This window comes from Neovison vison, chromosome 6 (genome assembly GCF_020171115.1).
Source record: "Neovison vison isolate M4711 chromosome 6, ASM_NN_V1, whole genome shotgun sequence".
Taxonomy (NCBI): Eukaryota; Metazoa; Chordata; class Mammalia; order Carnivora; family Mustelidae; genus Neogale; species Neogale vison.
Window position 1 is genome coordinate 18,185,359 of NC_058096.1, and position 22,757 is coordinate 18,208,115.

The 22,757-nt window shown below is 44.7% G+C and overlaps 1 protein-coding gene across 8 annotated transcripts in view; it reads left to right on the top strand.

The window, feature by feature from the left end:
• Positions 1-19,725, top strand: part of LOC122908359 (amyloid beta precursor protein) — a 271,290-nt gene extending 251,565 nt beyond the window's left edge. For 5 of the 8 annotated variants that reach the window (XM_044251072.1, XM_044251073.1, XM_044251068.1 and 2 more), the window contains 4 exons: positions 18-71; positions 6,267-6,367; positions 8,996-9,142; positions 18,532-19,725. In XM_044251072.1, the coding sequence (XP_044107007.1) occupies positions 18-71; positions 6,267-6,367; positions 8,996-9,142; positions 18,532-18,633 (404 nt within the window). In that variant the 3' untranslated portion in view covers positions 18,634-19,725. The remainder of the gene's footprint in view (positions 1-17; positions 72-6,266; positions 6,368-8,995; positions 9,143-18,531) is intronic. The other 3 variants (XM_044251069.1, XM_044251074.1, XM_044251076.1) reach the window with 1 other exon arrangement.
• The last annotated feature ends 3,032 nt before the right edge of the window (positions 19,726-22,757 follow it).

The window sequence follows — 22,757 nt, forward strand, 5'->3', positions numbered from 1 at the left end:
TCGCTTCCTGTGCCCAGTTGAGCCCGTCGACGCCCGCCCTGCTGCAGACCGAGGACTGACCACCCGACCAGGTACAGCGCGGTTCCCTTCTGCCTCCCCGCGTCTTATGCTTGCCCTCGAGCCCCGCCGTCCCCGCCCTTCCTTATGAGCCTCCCTCAACTGCAGATCCCGAGAGAGATGGTTTGAAATGACCCTGGAAACCAGACTTCTCAAACCTTCCCTTTGCTTCTCCTTACGCTTTGTTTCCCAATTTCCTATTGAAGAAATCCGTTTTTCTTCCTGAGCTTTCCTTTTCAAATAATGAAAGAGCCCTTCCAACTTAAGGGGTTTTGGGTTGTTTTTTTTTTTTTCCTTTTTTTAAGTGGAGAAGACTATCTAGACCTTTCTGTCCTCAAAAATGGAAAACCAAACAGATGCACACTCTCTCTAGTGACGAAGTAGTTTCTGCTTTGAGCATCTCATCCTTCCTTCCTTGTTTGGTGTGCAGTCAGGTCTTCTTCTGACTGAATTGGGCTCAAACTTCAGTCAGTTTCTCACACAGCCGTGACCCTAAATATATCAGAAAGGGACTACCTCTAGAGCCCAGAAGTATTTACATTTTCTCTCTCGTGGGTTGTATTTACTCTCCATGAGTAACGAAAACAACAGAAAGGTTGTATGTGCATTGTTTTGTGTGCAAGTCTTTTCTTTTTATACCACTTAAAATTCCCATTAACACTGAAATAGACACTTTTTTTTTTACAGTTTCTCCAGCATTAAAAGAAACACACGTTTACCCTTTGTTCTATATTCAGCCTGTATCTCAAACTGTTTTAAAAATCATTGTCACTGCACAACAGAGCCTGGTTTTTGACCTTGTGCACAACTCTGCCCAACAAATAGTACCCCTCGTTTTCCATGAATCAAAGTACTGAGTTGTGACACGGCTGTGTATTCTAGATTTAACTCCACAAACAATGCATACCTTCCGGTATTTATTTTCTTCTTTTCCCTGTAATGGCTCCGTGCAAGAGTCAAGGACCAGGGAGTTCCCCTTGTTGGAAGATGTTAACACACGGAGGTCCCTGGTTCGGGTACTGTCCATAGCAGGCCAAGAACACACCTGGCCCCTCGCACTGCCACTGCCAGCTCAAGTCACTTGTGTCCCCAGACACAGTCCTAGATGAGAGCTCCGAGCCGCCTTGTGACATCTTCATGCCTCCGTTGGTTGCTCACAGGCGGCAGGGAGAGCGGAGTGACTGTCTTGACAGCTGCTCCGGCTCATTTTATGAATCTCTGCCTTTAGGGCTTTTCAGAGGAATTTAAATGATAGTAAGTAAGACACAGATCTGGCTCTCCTAATGTCTTCCTTATTGCCATTGTCATGCAAGTGAATTTTAAGAGCAGCCATTGACACCCACGTGGTTCTCTGCTCCCGTGGAGTTCAAGGCTGAGGGTCAGGTCCATTCTAACCAGGTGAGACCCCCCCAGGATGGTCGTTTGCCTTGGGCCTTTTTTTATGGCCCTCTCTATTTTATTTTTAAGGAAGAGATGCTTTTCATCTACAAGAATAAAAAGTGAATTAGAAGCACTCTTTCAACCAATATTATAAAGTTCCTCCATTGGGCCCCCTAGGCCAATGTGTTCTAAATGAAATATGAGGGAGGGAAGGTTGATACCACCAAAGTTGATATTTTCCCCCCTCTTTTAAAAAAATCTGACATGAAAATAACTTCCATACATTTCTCCGAAACAGTCGGTTTTAAGGGAAGAGCTGGAAGGTAGTTAGAGGTGTTTTGTCTGGGGAGGAAGCCGGCTGAAGTCTTTATTACAACAGTAACAATGTTTTAGTAACAGCAGTATTTCATTTTGGTATTTCACAGAGATCAATGCATTAAATGCTGTGGTGGGTGGAAAGAAACGAAATGATAAAGTCCCTGTTCTCAGGATCCTGAAATGTAACAGAAGGAACACACTTGGCATTTCTAAAAGAGGAGATGGAATTAGAAAAGCAGGGGAACGCGGGCCCAAGGCCCACGTAAGGTGTAAACCAGGGTGTCTGTGACGTAAGCAGACGAGGCACTCACCGAGGGTTAACCGAGGCACGCTGGAGCTGAGCTTCGGGAAAGCTTTCAGAAGATTTGAGTCTCGTCCACTGGTGAAGAAGAGGGAAGGGATTCAAAGACGAGGGTGGCCTAGACTCGACCCTCTTTCTTGTACTGGGTAAGGCTAGGGCTTCCCCAATAAAAGAAAGGCCGTAGGTAAGAAAGAAAGATCAGATCCGAAGTGAGGAAGATGCTAATTTACGAGTTCCTCTGTTTGCCGGATGGGTCGTGAGGCCTAGCGCGCTCTCTCTGCTTACGGTCTGTCCCTCCGGCATTTGGACTAATTCCCTGCTATGCTCGTAACATTAGTTCGCGTTCTTCCAACATCACACTGTAGGAAACGGCATGCATTAGTTTGGGTTCTTCCAACATTACACTGTAGGAAACTGCATGCTTGAGTTCAGTGTATACCTTTAGACTTTCCAAACCTAGAGAACCTTCTTCCCAGGATTGTCGTAGCGTGTCATTCAGTTGATGGCATCGTTGTTAAATAATTGCTGTTGTCAGTCTGACACAAATAAAGAAAGGGTTTGTGTGTAATCGTGACAGAGGAAGGTGACTTCTCTTTGTCTTTCATATCTGAAAACCCAGGGTACGTCACTTTCAGAATGTAGTGTCGGGTATGGAAAGCATGTTATCAGTGGTGATTTCTGGGCTCAGTGGCCATTTCAAGTACTCCTCTGGCTTAGTTCCAGGGAGAAATGGGCTCTGAAGGTCAAGTTACACCATTGGACCAGAATAAAGAAGGAAAAGACATTAGCAAGCTCTTCACAGGGGGAGGAAAGCTACTCCTTCCACTATACTTTATTACCACCTTCTCCAGTCTTCACGAAGGAGACCAAGTCCTTGACCCCAAGCCATGTGAAAGGTTTCATGAGGGACGTGCCTCCTTTGGCCCTCAAATGAACAACAGATTCTGCTCACTTACCATGACAGAGAGACCTAGAGTCACACCAGAGCTTAGAAAGGCCTCTGATACCCTTAAGCAAAGGTCTCGATGAGGTATTTAAATCTACACATCACATTTCATCACATGCAATGTGAGCTTATTACCGATATGTTTCCCTTTGTGCAAGCTTAGTAATTTTTCTTCCCTTTTAGTGAGGTTTGCTTAATGTATAGAAATTATTTGCTTAATGTATAGAAAGTGATTGCCCATGCTATACAAAATGAACTAGAAAGGTCTCTTTCTGCTGAAAGTCTCGTAGATTATTGAACTACAATTAATTATTGTTGTTCTGACTTCTTACATGAAGTTGAGTTTTGGTTTGAGTACCCAAAGTATTTTCACTCTCCTTTCAGAAGTAATGTGGGCTTTTACAGTTTTGAGTAGAGATCTCCTGTGTTTTTGAGGTAATTGTTGGTCGCACAAAACTAAAAGACTATTGAAGAGACTTTTCTTAACGTTTCAGAAATATAATTTTAACTGTTGCATTGCTAGATCCTGATGACAGCAAAAGGGTGATCTGTAAATAAGTTACTGTGGTTATGCCCCTGTCTTAAATTTAAAAGGGCCTATGGGAAGCTAAAAATACATAGCCAGTGAGGCATAACAGAACGTTAGTTTCCCAGCCTAATAAGCGTAGTGTCAGGAAGATTAGAGGTTAGAATGAATTGAAAATCATGAAGAAATGCAAATGATTTTGAAGCAAGAAAATAAAGAGCAAAGAGCCCCATAGCTCTCAGGACAGGTCGGGGGTTGAGGGATGGTCTAACATGAGAAAGAAAGGGAAACTGTCCCACTTTGTGTCTGTATTAGAGAGTGATCTTCTACAAGGAGGAAATTAGAGCCCCACATACATCAAGATGAAAAAAGAAAGCACTAGCTCCTTGTACTAATTTTCTGTTGCTAATGCAACAAATAATTCCGTAACTTAGCGGCTTAAAACAACAAACATCTATTTTCTTACAATTATCAGGACATCAGGCTTGGATTAGCTGAGTGCTCCTGGCTGCGGGCCTCTCAGGAGGTTGCAGTCAAGACATCCTCTAGAGCTGTAGGCATTTGAAGTTGAAGCTTGACTGTGGTGGGTCTGTTCCCAAGATGGCCCACTCGCATGGCTGTTGGCAGGACACTGCTGTATCTCATCCTGGGAAACTTTTTTCGGGCTGCTTGAGTGTCCTTGTGACATGGCTTTTCCAGGCCATGATCTGAGAGGGTGAGAAGGAAGCTGCAGACCTTTTTTGACCTAGACCGAGGGTTCACCCACGATCACTTTCTCTTTTGTCTGTTCATTAGAAGCAGGGCACTCCATCCAGTCCACACTCCAGAGAACGGAATTCAGTCCCACCAGTGGAAAGGAGGAGCAGTAACAGATTTGTGGATATATTTTAAATCTACGACACCTCTCTACCATGTCCAAGTCCTTGTGACCCAGACAGATTGTAGGCTAGGAGAACTGGAGGGGGAAATGGTAGAACCACTCTCCATGATCTTTGAGGACCTCTGCAGGGCGGGAGAGCTGGGAAGATGGGAAGAAGAGACTAGTTCCACCAGACGACAGCAGAGGAGAGAAGGTGACAATCTACAGGCCAGGTGTAGATTGATGTTGATCTCGGCTCTGTTTTCAGACGAGTTATTAAATGGAAGCTTTGTGAACGTTTGGACAAGGAGTCAGGGATCTGTCACAACCAGCAGGGGTGCCCACGGTCTTGTCAAATTATCCTCCTTTTTGTGTGAGCTGTGCTGTTACATTGGCACATGGTGTGCTGTGGACGTTGTGCTTTTCAGTTTCAGCAAGGTGTGTGACAAGTTTCACGGCCCCTGTGGATAAGACTGTAGGAGTGGCTGGACAAAAAGCAAGAAATGAGGTTCCGTGGGAGCTGAAGGACCTGGTGACCTGTAGCCAGAGCAAGGACCACCAGGAGCATGATACCTTCCCTCAGGTGTCCGGTCTGTTCAAGGCTATAAGGCAGAGTACTCACTTCGGCAGCACATATACTTAAAAAAAAAAAAAAAGGCTATAAGGCAGAAAGGAAATTTCTGCTTCTTCTGCATTGAATAGGCTCCAAGTGTAGATGCCTTGAGGGAACTGATTGGAGTTTGGGGTAAGGAAGACCATCATTCTTGTAGGCAGAGCTGTCCGAAATGGAGGCAAACAGATAGATTTTTCTCTATTCACTCAGAACCTGAGGGTTGGCCCTTTGGGTGAGAGAATACCACAGAGGACATGATTTTTAAAGGCTTTCTTGGAACACTGGAAAAATAAAGTTTAAATATCAAAAAAGAGTCCTTCTCGTCCTGAAATTATAACTTTGGATATTTAAATGCTACAGCATGGAAACTGATTACTTCTGTTTTGTGCTTTCATTTTTCTGTTTGAAAAATGGCTTTGCGTTTTGTTTTGTAGCTTCAAATCGTTATTTGGAAAATGAAATTTATTATAACAATTAGTGTAAGAATCATGTAGCAATTTATAGAGAAGGAAGAGTTAGTAAGTTATAAATTCTGTTAGTCCCACAGAAACATTTTCTAAAATTATGTACTGCAAGTCTTTATTCAGCAGATGAACCAATTATATTCTGTATCTATAACTAAGTCACCTAACTAAATAAATAATATGATTTTTATAATGCTTCACTACATAGATACATGAACATAATTTATTTATAATTAGAATGAAGCCCTAAAGTAGCAGTTTGGTTCTACCAGGTAATTAGTACTCATTTTTTAAAGACTTTTATTATTTTTTCCAGAAGACTGAGAACACATGGGAAAAGACGTAGAATAGGCTAAACAATAAGGCCCTAAAACAAACCAGTGTATTCTGGGAACACATCCTTGCCAACTTCCCAACTAGCATTTAACTTCTGGTTTTCCCCCATTAAAATATATATATAAATATGTAAATTATATATTTATATATTTTTATATAAAAGTTATATTTTATAATTTTATATTTTTATATTTTATATATATAACATGTGTTTAAAGGCAGTAGAAACTTCACCTTTGGATTTCTTTAATCTTTAAATTTATTTTGGTTTGAAACAGGGAGTGGTTAAGGGTTATACAGGGTGCCAGTTTTCTTGAAGAAAGTCGTTAAAATCTGGTTCCCCTCCCTCCAGACCGAGAAAGGACGTTTTGGTAGCCTTTGTGTTACAGTGTTCATGTTTACAGAGAAAATGAATTGAGTGTCGTGCGTCCTTTAATGATGGTGTGATGCTTTCGGATTATCGCAGGTTCGGGATTGACAAACATCAAGACGGAAGAGATCTCTGAGGTGAAGATGGATGCCGAGTTCCGACATGACTCGGGGTATGAAGTTCATCATCAAAAATTGGTACGTAAAATGATTGTCTCGCCACATGACCTGCTCACACTTGTCCCTGCTGTGCTGGAAAGCCAATGAGGGAAAAAAATAAAAACAATAAAGCACTTGCCTATAGGGTCCTCACGGATGCGTAAAGAAAACAAAAAGAGGGTCTTTATAGAGTAGTTCTTTGCTGCTAAGCCCACCCAGGGCTTAGAGTGAAATTAATGTGTATTCTGACAACCACTCTAGTTCAGTTCCCCTGTTTTCTAGGAAGACGGGTTTATAAGAGGTGGATTTGGCGTTGGCATGTGTTACCTCTCTCCCTGTGCCACCCCACTGCTCCCTCTGCCCTTCCTTCCTGTCCCTTCCCCAACGCCCACGTTTTAAGTTCTCCTGCAGGGGTAGGGTCTTTGGGTTTCTGCCAAGGTGGGTGGAGGCGGGAGGCGGGGCGGTGGGGAGGTGGGGAGGTGGGGAGGGGAGCGGACTCCGTGACGTTCCCAGCAGTGCTGCGTCCTGAGAGATCTGGGCAAGGAAGACGGCAGCTTCCTTTTCGGACCGAGTCTTCTTCCACCCACTGTTGTTTCCCCCAAATGTTAAAATCAGGGTCCATCAAAGGGGAGCCCCCATCCCCTTTGCAGGCAGCTCCTGTCGTTACATAAAATCTTTTACCAGAAGCTTTGGACAAATCAGATCCTGCATTATGTTAGGGCTTCTTTCATCTTATCAGTAAGCACAGGAAGCGGGTTAAGTTAATGAAGAAGACAGTTTCATTGCGCATTCAGTAGTCAACAAAAAATGGTACTAAAACCAGTAATAAAACTATTGAGACGGACTCGCTCTCAGGCACCTATCATGCACGTGGGGCGGGGCGGGGCGGGGCCACAGGCGTGCTCTTTCTCAAGGGACAGAATATCTTTCCAATATTCATCAATATAATTTATAAATCCAAGTAGTAAATTCCAGAAGAAATGCCTGTGAAAATGCCTCTTTTCACTCTAAATAATGGGAGCAAATCCAGAATGGGCGCGTGACTCAGATTTGCAGTTCAGCTCCCATAATCTTTTACGTACAAGAACGTTTCCGTTTTCTGCAGCATGGTTTTCCCTGACAGGTTAATCCCGTCTCCATTATTATGAAATCAGGGGCAGTCTTGATCTGGCTGGTGCTGAAGAGGTTAAAAAAAACTCTGGGGGAGCCGCTGAAGTGTTGGGGGCTGTGGGGCACGGAGCTGAAGATTAATGTGTGGATTTGCATTTTCTGGGGCCCGTGTCCTCCTGTAATGCGACAGTGACTAATGGCAGCAGCAGCAATTAGGGGAATCAGCTCCCTCTGCTGAGCTAGTTGATAAGATAATGTACTATAATTAGTACAATGAATATTACAAAATTACAGTATTTTCTTAAAGGCATAGGAAGATGTCCAGACTCGCATTTATTCCTGATTACCTCACATTTTTACCATTAGCTAATTAATGATTTGCTTTTTATAAATACGTCGAGCTAGCATATTTGTTGAGAAAGAGGAATAATTATGAACGGTTTCTCATTTTGCTGCAAATAGACCCTGAGTAAGACTCTTGGAAATTGGCGGCTCTATTTGCTGTATTTTGTATTGCCTTTTCAGATCTCTAGGATGTTCGTTGTCACTGTGGAAAATCGATTCCTGGGTTGAGAGTAGACAGAGAGAATTTTCTAGGGAGCTGTCTTCATTAATGTCTATGATAAAGGTGGGATATGTTTAGTAGCAGTTAGGCCCGGTGGTCCGGCAGAAGATGGTCTCCTTACATAATAGGATTATAAAAGGTGCAGGATGCTTTTATAATTCCAGTTAGGTAGGTGAGGTTGGGAAATAGTGACTTGCTTTTACAAACAGCGTGGAGGAATGTTGAGCGCTGTGTGGCAAGGTTATCAGACTGACTAAATGTCTGTGACCATGTTGACGTTCAATTCAAACAAACAGCACGAATAAAACAGCAGGTTGAGTTGGGGTTCTGGAGAAAACAGTAAGCAAGCAGGAGTTCTGTGTGACCATTAAAATTCTTATCTCTTTGCCTACTACTTCCTCCCTTTGGAAAAACTCTCTTTTAAGCATTAGGCTTCTCGGGGCTCAGTACTGTCCTATTGAGTGACTGTGGCTAGAAGTAGGTAACAAGTGTCTTTTTTCTTCGGATGAACTCCTTCGTCTCAGGTGCTTTATTCTCATGTATTAATGTCCCTCTGAGGAAATTAGGACATCTGTGGATTTGAAAAGCACCTAAGGCAGACTGGTCATGCATTGTAGCTTCCAGTGACCTCTTTAAAAACCATGATCCATGCCTTTCCAGCCTTGGTAGATCCCTGCCCCACTCTCCCCAGATGTCCCACCTGTCAGAGGGTTTCAGGTTCCTCTTGCTACTGTTCTGCCTTTCTAGGGCCATGGCGGGGAGTGGAATAGAAAGTAGATTTCCCAGAACTGGGGAAGCCACATATTGTACATTGTCCTATAGGTGTCATTATTAGTAGCTAGAATGTGTGGGGTTTTTTTCAAAGTATGCACCAGATAATGGAATGGCCACCAACTCAAACTTAACAGCGTAAGGTGGACACTAAGACTCTTCACTTACCCTATCTAGCTGTCTCCTGCAATTGCAATTCTTTTTCTTGATTTATTTTCAAGGTGTTCTTTGCAGAAGATGTGGGTTCAAACAAAGGTGCCATCATTGGACTCATGGTGGGCGGTGTTGTCATAGCAACAGTGATCGTCATCACCTTGGTGATGCTGAAGAAGAAACAGTACACGTCCATTCATCACGGTGTGGTGGAGGTAGGTAAATGTGGCTGCACGTTTGTAAGCAGTGGTTAAAGAAAGACTACGCGGGAGATTTTGCTTGGCATTAAACTATGAATCATCTAAGTATCTCTTCTTTGGGGGGGAAAAATCTAGATTCCTGCATGATGGTGCTCAAGTTTGGCAGCTGTTTTCTTCTTTTGACTTTATTCATTCTGACTTAGAAATACTGTGATCCAGGCTTTGGATTGTACGCTGTTCCCTCAGCTTCTTAGAATTTGTACTGAATTGTCAAAATAATATTAATGATGATGCCTGGCTTAAAGATATTGTGATTACCCTCGAACATTTAAAGGAAAAGAGAAAAACTACAAGTTAGAAATGAAAAGGAAGGTAGAAGTCTGCTACCAAAAAAACCCTAAAACCTAAAAAAACCTGAACCCATTTATTCCCTTTTGGGTGGGGGGGTGGCTTAAAGAGTCTGACTTAAAAGTAAAAGCAGGTAGCAGCAATTAATGGTAATTTTCAGGGAAGATTTTCACAGAAAATCACATGATATCAAACAGCTTAGCAGAGCTTCCAGGGTTTTCCGGATGTTCAACCTGTTACCCTGCACTTCTATCTGAAATATCTTCATTCCGGAGGTTAGTGCGGTCACACTGGAAGTGGGGAGAAGCTTCACCAAGTGACCGTCACAGTTACTGCACAAAGATGCTTCAGGATTCTGTCCCCACAGGCCAACACGTGACTAACATGAGCGTGTACAGCACAGAAGCTGTGGGTTACCCCAACAAAATGGAGTAGCTTCAAGATTGAAATATGACTTCTTAAACCCGTGATACAAAATACTAAAATAGAAAGTTTACAGATAAGTTCTTACTCATTTTTTTAAGAGTTTTTTTGTTTTGTTTTGTTTTTTTAAAGATTTTATTTATTTATTAGAGAGAGAGAGGGAGAGAGAGCAAGCACAGGCAGACAGAATGGCAGGCAGAGGCAGAGGGAGAAGCAGGCTCCCTGCCAAGCAAGGAGCCCGATGTGGGACTCGATCCCAGGACGCTGGGATCATGACCTGAGCTGAAGGCAGCTGCTTAACCAACTGAGCCACCCAGGCGTCCCTTAAGAGTTTATTTTTAAGTAATCTCTACACGCAATGTGGGGCTCGAACTCACAATCCCAAGATCAAGAGTTGCGTGTTCCACGGACTGAGCCAGCCAGGGGCATTTAAAATGCAGTTCTGGTGTTGGGCTTGGGTTGCAGGGGGGCGGGTAATCCTCAGAGTGTATGTAATTTTCTAGGAAACTATTAGAGAAAGTGAATCTTGAGAATCACTTGAGAAATCTTAGCTTTTTTAGAGGTGAAAGAGATCTCAGTGATCAGTCAAATTGATCTTTTCTTTTTGTAGATGAGAAAACAGACCCAGACAGAAATGTTCACCTACTGTCAAACTAAATAAAGCCAAGGTCCAAATACAGATTGTCCCATAGCCTATCTATTGCTTCTTCCACCAGAGAGAAATCCACCCAACTTCTCACTAACCCCAAAGACATGTGCTGCGCACCATTCTCGATCAGAGAAGGGCAGGTCAGCATTAAATAAGTTAAATGTCTGGCAGGGCCAGAAACCTCATTACAGCCAGCACTTACCATTCTCCTGGCTGCTTGTTTATGGGATCTGCTGATGAAAATTGGTTTTGAGTCTTCTTTTCCCTGTCCAGACTGGAGTGGCCATCCTGGGGAGCGGGGAGGTGTGACAGAACAAGACAGATGACTGACAGACTAGCCTGTGGGCACATCAAATAAGCAATGACAACATCAGCGATTCTGGGGTACCCGTCTTCTAATAATAGTACTTCTGAGCCTGTGTCCTTTGAGACAGGGGGAGATGTAGCCTTGCTAGCATCAGTTTACTTCATTTCTACTCAAAACAATTTTTTTTTCATTTCATGTTTGGGCAAAAAAAGAAAAATGTTTTTATACTTGAATAATTGAAAAGCCCCTTTTACTAAAATTAACAAGTTGGGGAAAACAGACGTTGGCGAGGATGTGGAGAAAGGGGAACTTTCTCCACATCCAGCTTGCATTCCTGCACCGTTGGTGGGAATGCAAGCTGGTGCAGCCACTCTGGAAAACAGTACGGAGGTTCCTCAAAAAGCTGAAAATGATAAAGCTAAAGATACAGATGTAGTGATCTGAAGGCACACGTGAACCCCAATGTTTATAGCAGCAATGTCCACAGTAGGCAAGCTTTGGAAAGAGCCCAGATGTTCATCAACAGAGGAATGGATAAAGAAGATGTGGTATATATACACAATGGAATACTATGCAGCCATCAAAAGAAATGGAATCTTGCCATTTGCAGTGACATGGATGGAACTGGAGGGTATTGTGCTAAGCGAAATAAGTCAGTCAGTCAGAGAAAGACTATTACCATGGGATTTCACTCATATGTGAAATTTAAGAAACAAAACAGAGGATCATAGGGGAAGAGAGGAAAAAACAAGACAAAACCAGAGAGGGAGACAAACCATAAGAGACTAAATCATAGGGAACAAAGGAAGGGTTTGCTGGAAGGGAGGAGGGTGCCCTGGGGATGGGGGAACTGGGTGACGGGCGTTCAGGAGGGCACTCATTAGTGTTGGGTGTTCTATAGGACTGTTGAATCACTGCCCTCTACCTCTGAAACTAATAATACATTATATATTAACTGAATTTAAAAATAAAAAAAAAGAATGCTAGCTCATTTAAAAAAAAAAAAAACTTCTCCATTTCTTTATTGTATGGGAGTTTTTTTTTTTTTTTAACTGAACAGAGTTGACATACAGTGTTGTTCCAGGTGTACAGCACAGTGGTCTGACGACTCTGTTACGCAGGGCTCAGGCCAGTGAGTGTAGTCGCCGTCTGTCACCAGTCATTGTAGGGTTTAATGGCCTCGGACTGACGGATCTTCCCAGGAAGCATCTTCCTTTTTATCAGGTCAAGTGCCTGTTTGGGGTACCAGAGTGCAAAAAGCCTATATAGGTCTGCTAGAGCTGCCATTACCACGTCCCAGACTGGGTGGCTTAAACAATGGAAATGTATTTCCTCAGAGTTCTGGAGGCTGCAAGTCTGAAATCAGCGCATCGGCGGGTTTGGTTTTCCTCCGAGGCCTCGCTCCTTGGCTTGTAGGTGGCCTTCACGTCATCTTTTCTCTGTGCGTGTCTGTGTCCTGATCTCCTCCTCCTGTAAGGACACCCGTATTGTTGGATGACGGTCTACCCCCAATGATCTCATTGAACCTCAGTTACCACTTTAAAGACCCTGCCTCCAAATACAGTCATATTGTGAGACACTGTGGGTGAGGACTTTAACCTAGGAATCTGGCGAGGACACAGTTCAGCCTGTAACAGCCCAGGGATGCTGGGCAGAAAACCAAGGTCTCTCAAGGGCACTCTCTGCCACGGTTGTGCATGAGACTTACCAGCTACTTATTTAAAAGGTCCCAGCCCAGACCTAAGGAAACAATTTCTAAATGGGCTTAGAATCTGAGTGTTGAACATTTTCTGCCTGAACAAAACATGTATTCATTTTTGAGAATCACTCCTTCCTTTCAGTCACTGGTCTGAGTGTAGAAAATAGTATCTCATGTCTACAAAACAAGACCTCTAACTACCTTTGTTCTCTTTATAAGAGACCTAGCTACCTTTGTAATTCTTTTAAAGATTTTATTTATTTATTTTAGAGAGAGAGCATGAGTCGAGGGAAGGACAGAAGGGGAGGGAGAAGGACAAGCAGACCCCGGGGTGGACAAGCGGACAAGGCAAGGCTTGATCTTAAAACCCTGAGACCATGACCCGAGCCGAAACCAAGAGTCGGAGGCTTAACCTGCGGAGCCGTCCGGGCACCCTGAGAATTAGTAACCCTTTAATCCTCATTACAGCCACCTAGGTTAAAAGTTTCCTGTGGTTAGTCACCAACCAGTGTCTCCTTGGATTTGGGATGTCAGAGAATAAGTTGACACTTTAACCCAGATTCCGGGGAGGGGAAGAAAATTCATCTTGAGGCGAGGAGGCATCCTTGAAGGAGCAGAACTACAGGGAGAACAGCTGTTCAGCTCTTCTCTTGATCCTCGTTCCGCTCGCTGCTTAAGAGCATCTAGAAACCTCTCCAGAGTGAGTGCCCTCCGTGTATGGTGTTGCTTCTTATTTCCCTTCACCTCCTCTTCCTTGAAAGTGCAGGTGTTGTCAAAAGCTTGGAAACCACCCCCCTTCTCCCTCTCCAGGCCTTCCCTTCTCTCCCTTCCAGAAGCATCGCTGTGCGCGGTTCTGTGTCGAGCAGCGCAGGGCAGCGCCGGACCAGGACGTCACCCGAGGTGCCATTCGCCATTCCCGCCCTCGGGAAGCTTATGGCCGGGCCGGGGTGGGTGAACGTGGACGGGAAGAGCTGCGGGCCACGGCGGCACCGAGGCTGTCACCTGGCGCAGGTGATGTCGGGCGCTGTGGGGTTTCAGGGCAGTGTTTCTCCGAGAGCAGAGCAGCATCTGCCCCGAGTGGACGTGGTCCTTCTCCGGACGTGGTCTGCCCATCTCAGCAGGCCCTCCCACTCAGGGCCCCAGGAATCAGCTTATTCCCAGCTCTGGCTCACCTGCTTCGTTAGTGAGTAGCCCTCCTTCACTGAGAACAAATAAATGAACATTTCCAGCGAGACTGGCCTGCATCTGTCAGGACAGAACACTGTCCCGCTTCAGCCCATCAGTGCATGAAGAAATGATGAAAGCCGGGCGCCTGGGTGACTCGGGGTTAATCCGCTGCCTTCGGCTCAGGTCGTAGTCCCAGGGTCCTGGGATCGAGTCCCGCATCGGGCTCTCTGCCTTGGCGGGGAGCCTGCTTCCCCCTCTCTCTGCCTACTAGTGCCTTCTGTCTGTAAAAAAAAAAAAAAGAAAGAAAGAAAGAAAGAAAGAAAAGAATTGATGAAAGCCTCCGTCTCCAGAACTCCCTTCTCAGAGCTGAAGATGCCTACAGGAGATCACAGACATGGAAATGACACGGAGCCTAGTATTTTTATTAATAGAGCTGTTGCCAGTTTTAGTTTTTAAAAAATAAGTGGTAAACATTGATGTAATGATTTGCTTAGCCATAAGGCCAGAGGTTCACCCAGTAAGCCATTAGCCAGCCACGCTCCTCAAGGAGATGACGGTGCCTTGTTGGTATCTCAGGCAGTGATGTGACGGCCCTTTGTTCCACTGTGTCACCCAGGTGCCCACTGTCTGTGGTAGCTGAGGGTCCCAGCGCCAGCTGATTGATCCCACTGCTCCTGCTTTCATAAGGTCCTACCCGTCCGCCGATCCTGAGTGGTTGGTGATGTCACTCTTCTACACTGATGGCGATTGACACTAGATAGTCCAAAATGCATATTGTAGCTCTTTCCTGATTAAAGGGAGACCTCTCCTTTAATTAGGGGATTGGAGGGGAGGGGACAGGACAAGGGTTTAAGGGTTACAAACTGGCAGCAAGGAATCAATGAGGCCTGGAGATCTAATGTGCAGCATAATGAATATAGTCCCCAATACTGTATTGTAATCAAACTTGCTAAGAGACTAGAATTTAATTATTCCAAACACTAATAAGGGATAAGAACGGTAAGGAGAGGAGGGTAGGGTTATGGACATTGGGGAGGTATGTGCTATGGTGAGTGCTGTGAAATGTAAACCTGGCAATTCACAGACTGTACCCCTGGGGCTAATAATACATTATATGTTAATTAAAAAAAATTTTTTTAAGGATAAGAACGGATAATTCTCTGACCTGATGGAGTTGCTAATTAATCACCATAATGATAAGCATATTACAGTGTGTAACTGTATCAAGTTAACGGATTGTATACCCTAATTTACATAATGTTATATGCAGATAGATCTCGTAACAAAAAAAAATTAAGGGGGCTGGCACAAAATCTCTTTATTATAGGGTATAAAATTTTTTTCCATACATGGGTCTGATAACTGGACCATCAGAACTCTCCCATCCCTCATCCCCCGCACTAGCCATCTGATTAATGATCAGAATAAGAAGAGAGGTGCCAGTTCGCTTTTTATGGGGTTACAGCGTATGACTTAGCCTGATGAATGTGCCGTCCTATTGCTAACACGATAAAAATATGTCCAGAGGGGCCCTTTCTTCCTGACAAGAACCTGACCCACCAGGATGGAGGTAACGAACCACCACTAACGTGGCTGTTGTGGAGCAGTTGGAATGGTCAGGTTCAGTGGGAAGCAGAGGTACAGAAAAGCATGGCTGGACCCAGAACCTCTTGTGGCTGGAAGCAAACAGCAGAAAGAGACAGTGGAAGATCAGAGAAAAGCATGGGGAATCAATGACAATGATGGCATAGCAAAGGAATCCGTCGCCTGCTAGAAGGTCCCTGAACATGGGCAGCAAACATGAGGGAACCCCTTATAAGGAGATGGAATGACAGTTAAAAAACTGAAGCTGGGCACGACTGAACACCAAATCCAACACCAGGGGGTTAGAGGAGGGATAAACGACTAGCTTGAAAACCTGGTTGATGTTTGCTTTGCTCTCCTTCCCGCTGCACGTACTCCTTGGAGGGTCTTACCCACCACTGTGGTTATGTATTAAGTCACTGTGGTTTATCTTCTTCTCCTTCCCTTGTGCACCTAGATGACCTGGAATAGAATAGCTTAGGCGTCAGGACTCTGGTTCTGTGTAGCTCAGTGTTATTCATGAAAGGGACGCCCAGGAACACACATCCTGCTGGTTATTCTACATAATCAAATTAAAATGTGGATTTTCCCGGCTTACTACTCCCACACTAGAGATGATACGATACGGAGGAACTAGAAACTAAGGAGACCCAGGAAGAATTTCATCTCTGCAGTCTTGACAGTTGAGCTGTGAATTCCTCTGGATATAGCAAAGGAATAAGGTTTGAAGCCAGGCCAGAGTGCAGGGCAGAGGGTCCTAAGGTCTCCCATAAAGACACAGCTCCCAGAACCTAGAGCCAGAAGAAGACTTAGGACCAGTTATGGATGTGATCTGACCCAGAAATTCAGGAGAGGGGGTGTGTGCAGAGGTGGTGTGCATGTGTGTTTTTTTGCCTCAGCAAGTGGTAGGTGTTCCTGCCTGCTGGGCAGATGGGGATTCTGTCCCCAACTTCATTGTTCCCTCATTCCTTCCAGAACAGTCATCACGGGCTCCAACTTCCCCTGGCTCTGCTTTAAGGGAAACAATACTGAGGTGTTGATGCCAAAGCTCTGCATGCACTGTAGTGGGGAGCCCCACACGGTGGTCCCCACCAGTGCAGTAGCTTAGCCTTGGAGGACCTAACCTTGGGTCCCACTAGGGAGGAATGCTCCCCCTTACCTGATGCTCTTCCTTTAGTGGTAGGTTTATCCGTGGATGTGAGCACTCAGTGTTGCGCCTTGAGCCTTCAAGCGGCTCAGGATAAAGAGCTACAACCCAAGCTCCTTGGGTGCCATTTTGTAAAAATCATCCCTCCTCCTGAAGGCTCCTAAGCCCTCTGAGATCTGAGGGCTCGGCCTCCCCGCTGCAGCCATGGTGAAGCTTGAGCCACCCTCCCAGCCGCAAAAGATAATAAAGATTAGCAGGTGGAAAAGGGCCAAGAAGGCAGGAACCTTCGAGGCCTGCATTCCACGCCCACCTCAGCCTCCCATTTCTGGCTGGACTGTTTTAAGCGTTTGGCTTTGGCCTTTGAAGAGGAGATAAACCATTAAGCTGCCAGGTGTCCCCCTGACCTTGATGAATACAGATGACAGCTGACAGTCAGGGCGAGGGTTGGTGTGTTCCTGGAGGACATACAGGCGTGATATTCTAACAGTCACACGGTGTATTTTTTCTATACTCAGCAACATGGCAGCTTTGCAGAGCTGGATCTCCTCAGCAAGACTTTTTTTTTTAATCTTGACACTATTTGAAATATCAGTAAAAGGCGGCACAGATACAAAGAGGCCAGGTTCCTATGGCCCCAGTGCTACAGACAGGCTGTTTCGCTGAGTCGCGGAGTGGATGAGATGTCTCGTTATCGGTGCTCATCTTCAGTGACGGCGTTGGAACCGGCAAGTCCGTGGCTAATTACCCAGTGGCCAGTTAAAGCACGGGGACCTCATTTGTTGACAACGCAGCAGGTCGGAGGAAGAGGAGGGATAAGAAAAAACACGAGTGAGGATTCCCATAAGGAGGGCAGAGCGGAATGCGCAGCGTCCTCCGAGCACCGACGTGGCGGGAGAGGGTTGGTGGCTTCGTCCTGGTGGGGGGGTGCCCGGACCTGTCGCGGGGGGTGGGGGGGACACGGGACGTGAGGAGCCGCCGCAGAGCGGGCAGCTCTGACCAGCCGCGTCCAGTCTGCGGGAGCTGCCGTCTCCCCGTCCCGGCCGCCCTGGGCTTACCCGACGGGGTGGTTCCAAGTCCTGCTCGCGAGGTGGAATAACGAACCTCAACTTGCAGTTCATTCAGCAAAGAGTTGTGAACTTCCTCTCTGAATTCCGTGCGTTGTGCGTGGTGCGGCAGGTCCACCGGAGACGTGAGCAGCCGCTCCCCACGTGCACCTTGCCGGATGCGCGGAGAGCAGATACCCGTTCCCGGCCCCGTCCTAACCGGGATAACCTGTCCTAACCTTCCTGTCCGGCGGGGCGGGGGCGGGGGCGTGGCCGGGTCACAGCTGCTGGCCTAATCCTAGACACGGAGCACGTCAACGCAGAGGGTCTGTGCAGGACATCCTGCTCCAGTCTTAGTACTCAGTTTTTTATAAATAATTTTATATATATATATATATATATACACACATACATACACACACACATATATTGTGTGTTTATATGTATATAACCTAGAACAGAATATTTGAATATTTTCCTTTTTTCCTTGCCACATGGCCCCTTGGATATATGTAGATCATCATTTTAATTAAAAGATTCTCAGGCCTCTGGTCATATTAGATTTCGTGAAAGCAGGGACAAATTAAAATGAGTGTGGGAAGATCAGCCGTCTAGCTTTATTTAAGCTTCTGCCCATATACGTCGCTCCCTCTCCATGATGCTCTTGGATTTTTTTTTTTTCCAACTTAGCACCACATTTTTAAGTAAAACAGTTTTCCACTGTGGCCTTTTGGTCCCTTAGTGAGCGAACAGGGAAGAAAAAAAATATTTATTGCACTGAATGTATCCAGTTACTCTGAAGTGAGGGGAGCAACCAATGAGCGCCCGGCGAGCAGAGCCAGCTCGGCAAGGTTTTCGGCGCCACCTGGTGGCCAGATGGAGCATCTACGTAACTGGTTGGTCACAGGTGTCCTGCTCTGAGGGGTCACATTGGGAAGGAAAGAAACCTACCGTGCTCCTTATTTTACCTTTCCACATGTGTGCTTTCAAAAGATCGATTTTTTTTTTATTCATTTTTCCTCGCCCTTGCATTTCAGGTTGACGCTGCTGTGACCCCAGAGGAGCGCCACCTCTCCAAGATGCAGCAGAATGGCTATGAAAATCCAACTTACAAGTTCTTCGAGCAGATGCAGAACTAGACCCCCGCGACAGCAGCCTCTGAAGTCGGACAGCAAAACCATTGCTTCACTACCCATCGGTGTTCATTTATAGAATAATGTGGAAAGAAACAAGCCCTTCTGTTTTATGAGTTACTCATTGCCTTTCGACCGCTGTGCTATATAACACAAGTAGATGCCTGAACTTGAATTAATATACAAATCAGCAATGTATTCTCTCTCTTTACATTTTGGTCTCTCCATTATTAATGGGTTTTGTGTACTGTAAAGAACTTAGCTGTATCGAACTAGTGCATGAATAGATTCTCTCCTGATTATTTATCACGTAGCCCCTTAGCCAGTTGTATATTATTCTTGTGGTTTGTGACCCAATTAAGTCCTACTTGAAATATGCTTTAAGAATCGATGGGGGATGCTTCGTGTGAACGTGGGAGTATAGCTGCTTCTCTTGCCTAAGTATTCTTTTCCTGATCACTATGCATTCTAAAGTTGAGCATTTTTAAGTATTCCAAATGATCTAGAGAATTTTTTTTCCATGATTGCATTTTACTGTACAGATTGCTGCTTCTGCTAGATTTGTGATATAGGAATTACGAGGATACACATTTATTTCTTTGTGCCTGTTTTATGTGCACACATTAGGCATTGAGAATTGAAACTTTTTTGTCCATGTACCTTTGGATCTTTGATAAAGAAAAGAATCCCTGTTCATTGTAAGCACTTTTACGGGTGGGGGTGGGTGGGGGGAGGGAGTGCTCTGCTGGTCTCAAATTACCAGGAATTCTCCCAAAAAAATTTTCTGCAGGATGATTGTACAGAATCATTGCTTATGACCATGATAGCTTTCTACACTGTATTACATAAATAAATTAAATAAAATCACCCTGGGCAAGAGTTTTCTTTAAAGGATAACTAGGGACATGAAATATTCAGAGTCATTTGAAGGGAAGAAGAAGAGGCAGATGCAGTTTCTTTCAACCGGTCTAAAAACATTTTATTTATGACAGCAAAAGAAAGTGAAAGGGGAAGGCCTGCCTGGACAGACCCTTTAAGATTTGTCTTCAATTTGTATAAAACGGTGTTTTCATGTAAATAAATACATTCTTGGAGGAGCGCCCTTGTGCTGGTGTGAATGATTCCATGGCAGTCGCCTGCTGAGCAAGTAGCCCCCCAGAGTCTGGTAAGAAGGCTAATGTAATCTAACCCCCGAGGTCCACACCTTTGTACCTTAACTGCAAGTCTGAGTCGAAAATCAGGGCCAACACGAATCTTCTCGTGCTAGTTAAATGCCTCATTGACCTATCTAACCCGGTCCAGAGTATCTTGTGGCCGTACCCCTGTCCTCATGTTTGTCCCTGTCCTCCTCTGATCAGACTGCTGGAACAAAATACCACGGACCCAGTTGCTTATAAACCACAGAAATTTCTTTTTCCCGGTTCTGGAGATCGGCAGTCCAGGGTCAAGGTGCCAGCCTGGGTGTGGGGGCCCTTCCAGGTTGCAGATTTCACATCGTGTAAGAGTGGTCATCCCATGTGAAGGATCCTCACGACCTGAACCACCTCCCGAAAGCCGCCCTACCCCCACCAAAACCATCACCCTTGGCCATTGCAATTTCAACACAAGAATTGTGAGGGCACGCAGACAGACAGACAGACCCATCGATGTCTCAAATAAGAGATGAAGAGAAAACTCCTGGGGGCCAGGCTCAAAGCTAAGACAAGCAGACAGCTATCTCCAACGCAGATTTTCTGAAGTGTGGCTCAACCGTTACTCTGCAGGGAATCCTTCCTTGTTCTGGGGCTCTGTCCTGCGCTTTGAAGGTTGGTTAGGAAAATTTCTGACCTCTACTCACAAGATGCCAGGACTCCCCAGTTTTGATCATCAAAAATGTCTCCAGACATGACCACATGCCATTTGGTGGGGGAGAGGGAAGCCTAAATCGCCCCCATTTAGGAACCACATGCTCTATGGACTTGATGGTTAACTGGAGAAGTCTATCTAGTCGCTATCCCAGAGTTGTAAGAACGCATAGACCTGGTGTTTGGACCTGGTGTTTTTGCTGTAGTGTGCTTGGAAGCAGGTGGACTTTCCATTTTAGCTTTAGATTCGACCTTTTAAACTAAAACAGTGAGCACAGAAAATTAATCAAGGTTGTTTCATCAAGCACTGTGCTCGATGAATAGACTCGATTAAAACTCGTCTTGAGTGTTTTCTGTTTTCAGGAGACCAAAATCGCTGTCTCCCTTCTTCCTGGTAAGGGTGCTTAGACGTGACAACTCTAAGAGGTACATAAAGTATGACAGTTTGGGTAAAAGCAGGGGTTCCATTTTGCCTGGTAGAAGGTAGCCAATGGGGGAAAGTTAGTCCTAGTAGGACAGGACATTGGTGAACTGAAACTGAACTTGCGCGAAGGTATTTAACGTTACTCCCTGGCAGGCTTCAATCACAGGAACTGCAAGTTTTAACTTTGATCATTTCAGAGCGGATGAGGAAAATTTTAAAGACTAACTAGATAGATTTTATAGATACCTACATTATGAAAAGAAACAGTAACGCTTTCTAATCTTGGTTTTCAACTTGAGATGCATTGAAAGGATTCTCTGGAAGGTCTGGGGATTAATCAATAGGCAATTTCTCCAGCCCAGAAATCAGTGAAATCTGGGGGGAGTTCGGGATGACTAGCCTGATGGGTGACAAATGACATCTCAACATAGTTTTCATTTGCATTTATCTTACTGGGAAGAAAGTTCGATATTCTTTGATCTTTTCAAGGGCCATTTTGTCTTTCTGAATCTTCTGTTTCTGTCTTTTGCTTTGGGCTTGAAATCTAGTTTGGTATCAGGACTGCAAACCCAGCCGCCTTGCTGTTTGCATTTGCCTCATAAATCTAGGTCCCCTTCCTTTATTTTTAGCTTTTTCGATTGCTGTGTCTTGAGTGCATGACTTATATACAGCAGAAAGCTGGGGTTTTGCTCTATGAGCCAATCTGGAAGTCTTTGGCTTAATAGGCAAGTTGGGCTCGTTCAGTCTTACAATATGACTGTTGTGTCTGCTCTCAGTTCCGTCATCTGTTGTAATTACTGAGGGTATTCTATTTACTGTATCTCTATGGAAGGAGGGCTCTCGGCAAACGCACACGTGCGTGTGTACATGCATACATCTGTGTGTGTGTGTTTGCGGTTTACAGGAAGCTTTGTATTTTCATTCTAGTGATTACATTTTTACTAAGGATTTTTGTAGTGCTCTCCCTTTTTTCTCAACTTTTATGAGGGGTCTTTACCAAATGATAAGCTTTGACCCCTTCCTACCACCTACACAACAGTGAATGATCTTATCCTGCTTTTCCCCTTTTCTCCCCTTTCTCCCGTTTTTCCAGTTGAATTAGTTCTATTTATTCAGACATAAATGTTTATGTATTCTTCTTCAGTGCCTGATCTACCCGATTTTATTTTACTTTTTTAAATAACATTTTTCAATGTTTAATGTTTTTTAATTAATGTTTAATTAATGTTCATTAATGTTTAATGTTTTTTAAAAAATAACTTTTTTTTTAATTTTACTTTTTTTTTCCAATTTATTTATTTTCAGAAAAACAGTATTCATTATTTTTTCACCACACCCAGTGCTCCATGCAAGCCATGCCCTCTATAATACCCACCACCTGGTACCCCAACCTCCCACCCCCCCCCCCGCCACTTCAAACAAGATTTTACTTATTTATTTGACAGAGAGAGACACAGCGGGAGAGGGAACACAAGCAGGGGGAGTGGGAGAACGAGAAGAAAGCTCCCCACTGAGCAGGGAGCCCGATGTGGGGCTCAGTTCCAGATTATGGGATTATGACCTGAACTGAAGGCAGACATTTAATGACTGAACCATCCAGGCGCCCCGATCCTACCTGATTTTAGTCTCAACTCTGTAATGGAATATATGAAATGCTCTCCAACGGTCTTCTGTCCCCAGACATCTTTGGTTGGATGAAGCTCACCCTCCAGTTAGAAATTTATAATTCCTCAGCAAGAGCACATGTGGGGGGCACCTGGCAGGGTCAGTCAGAGGAGCGTGGGACTCTTGATCTCAGGGTTGTGAGTTTGAGCCCCATGTTGGGTGTAGAGATTACTAAAAAATAAAAAAATAAAAAATTT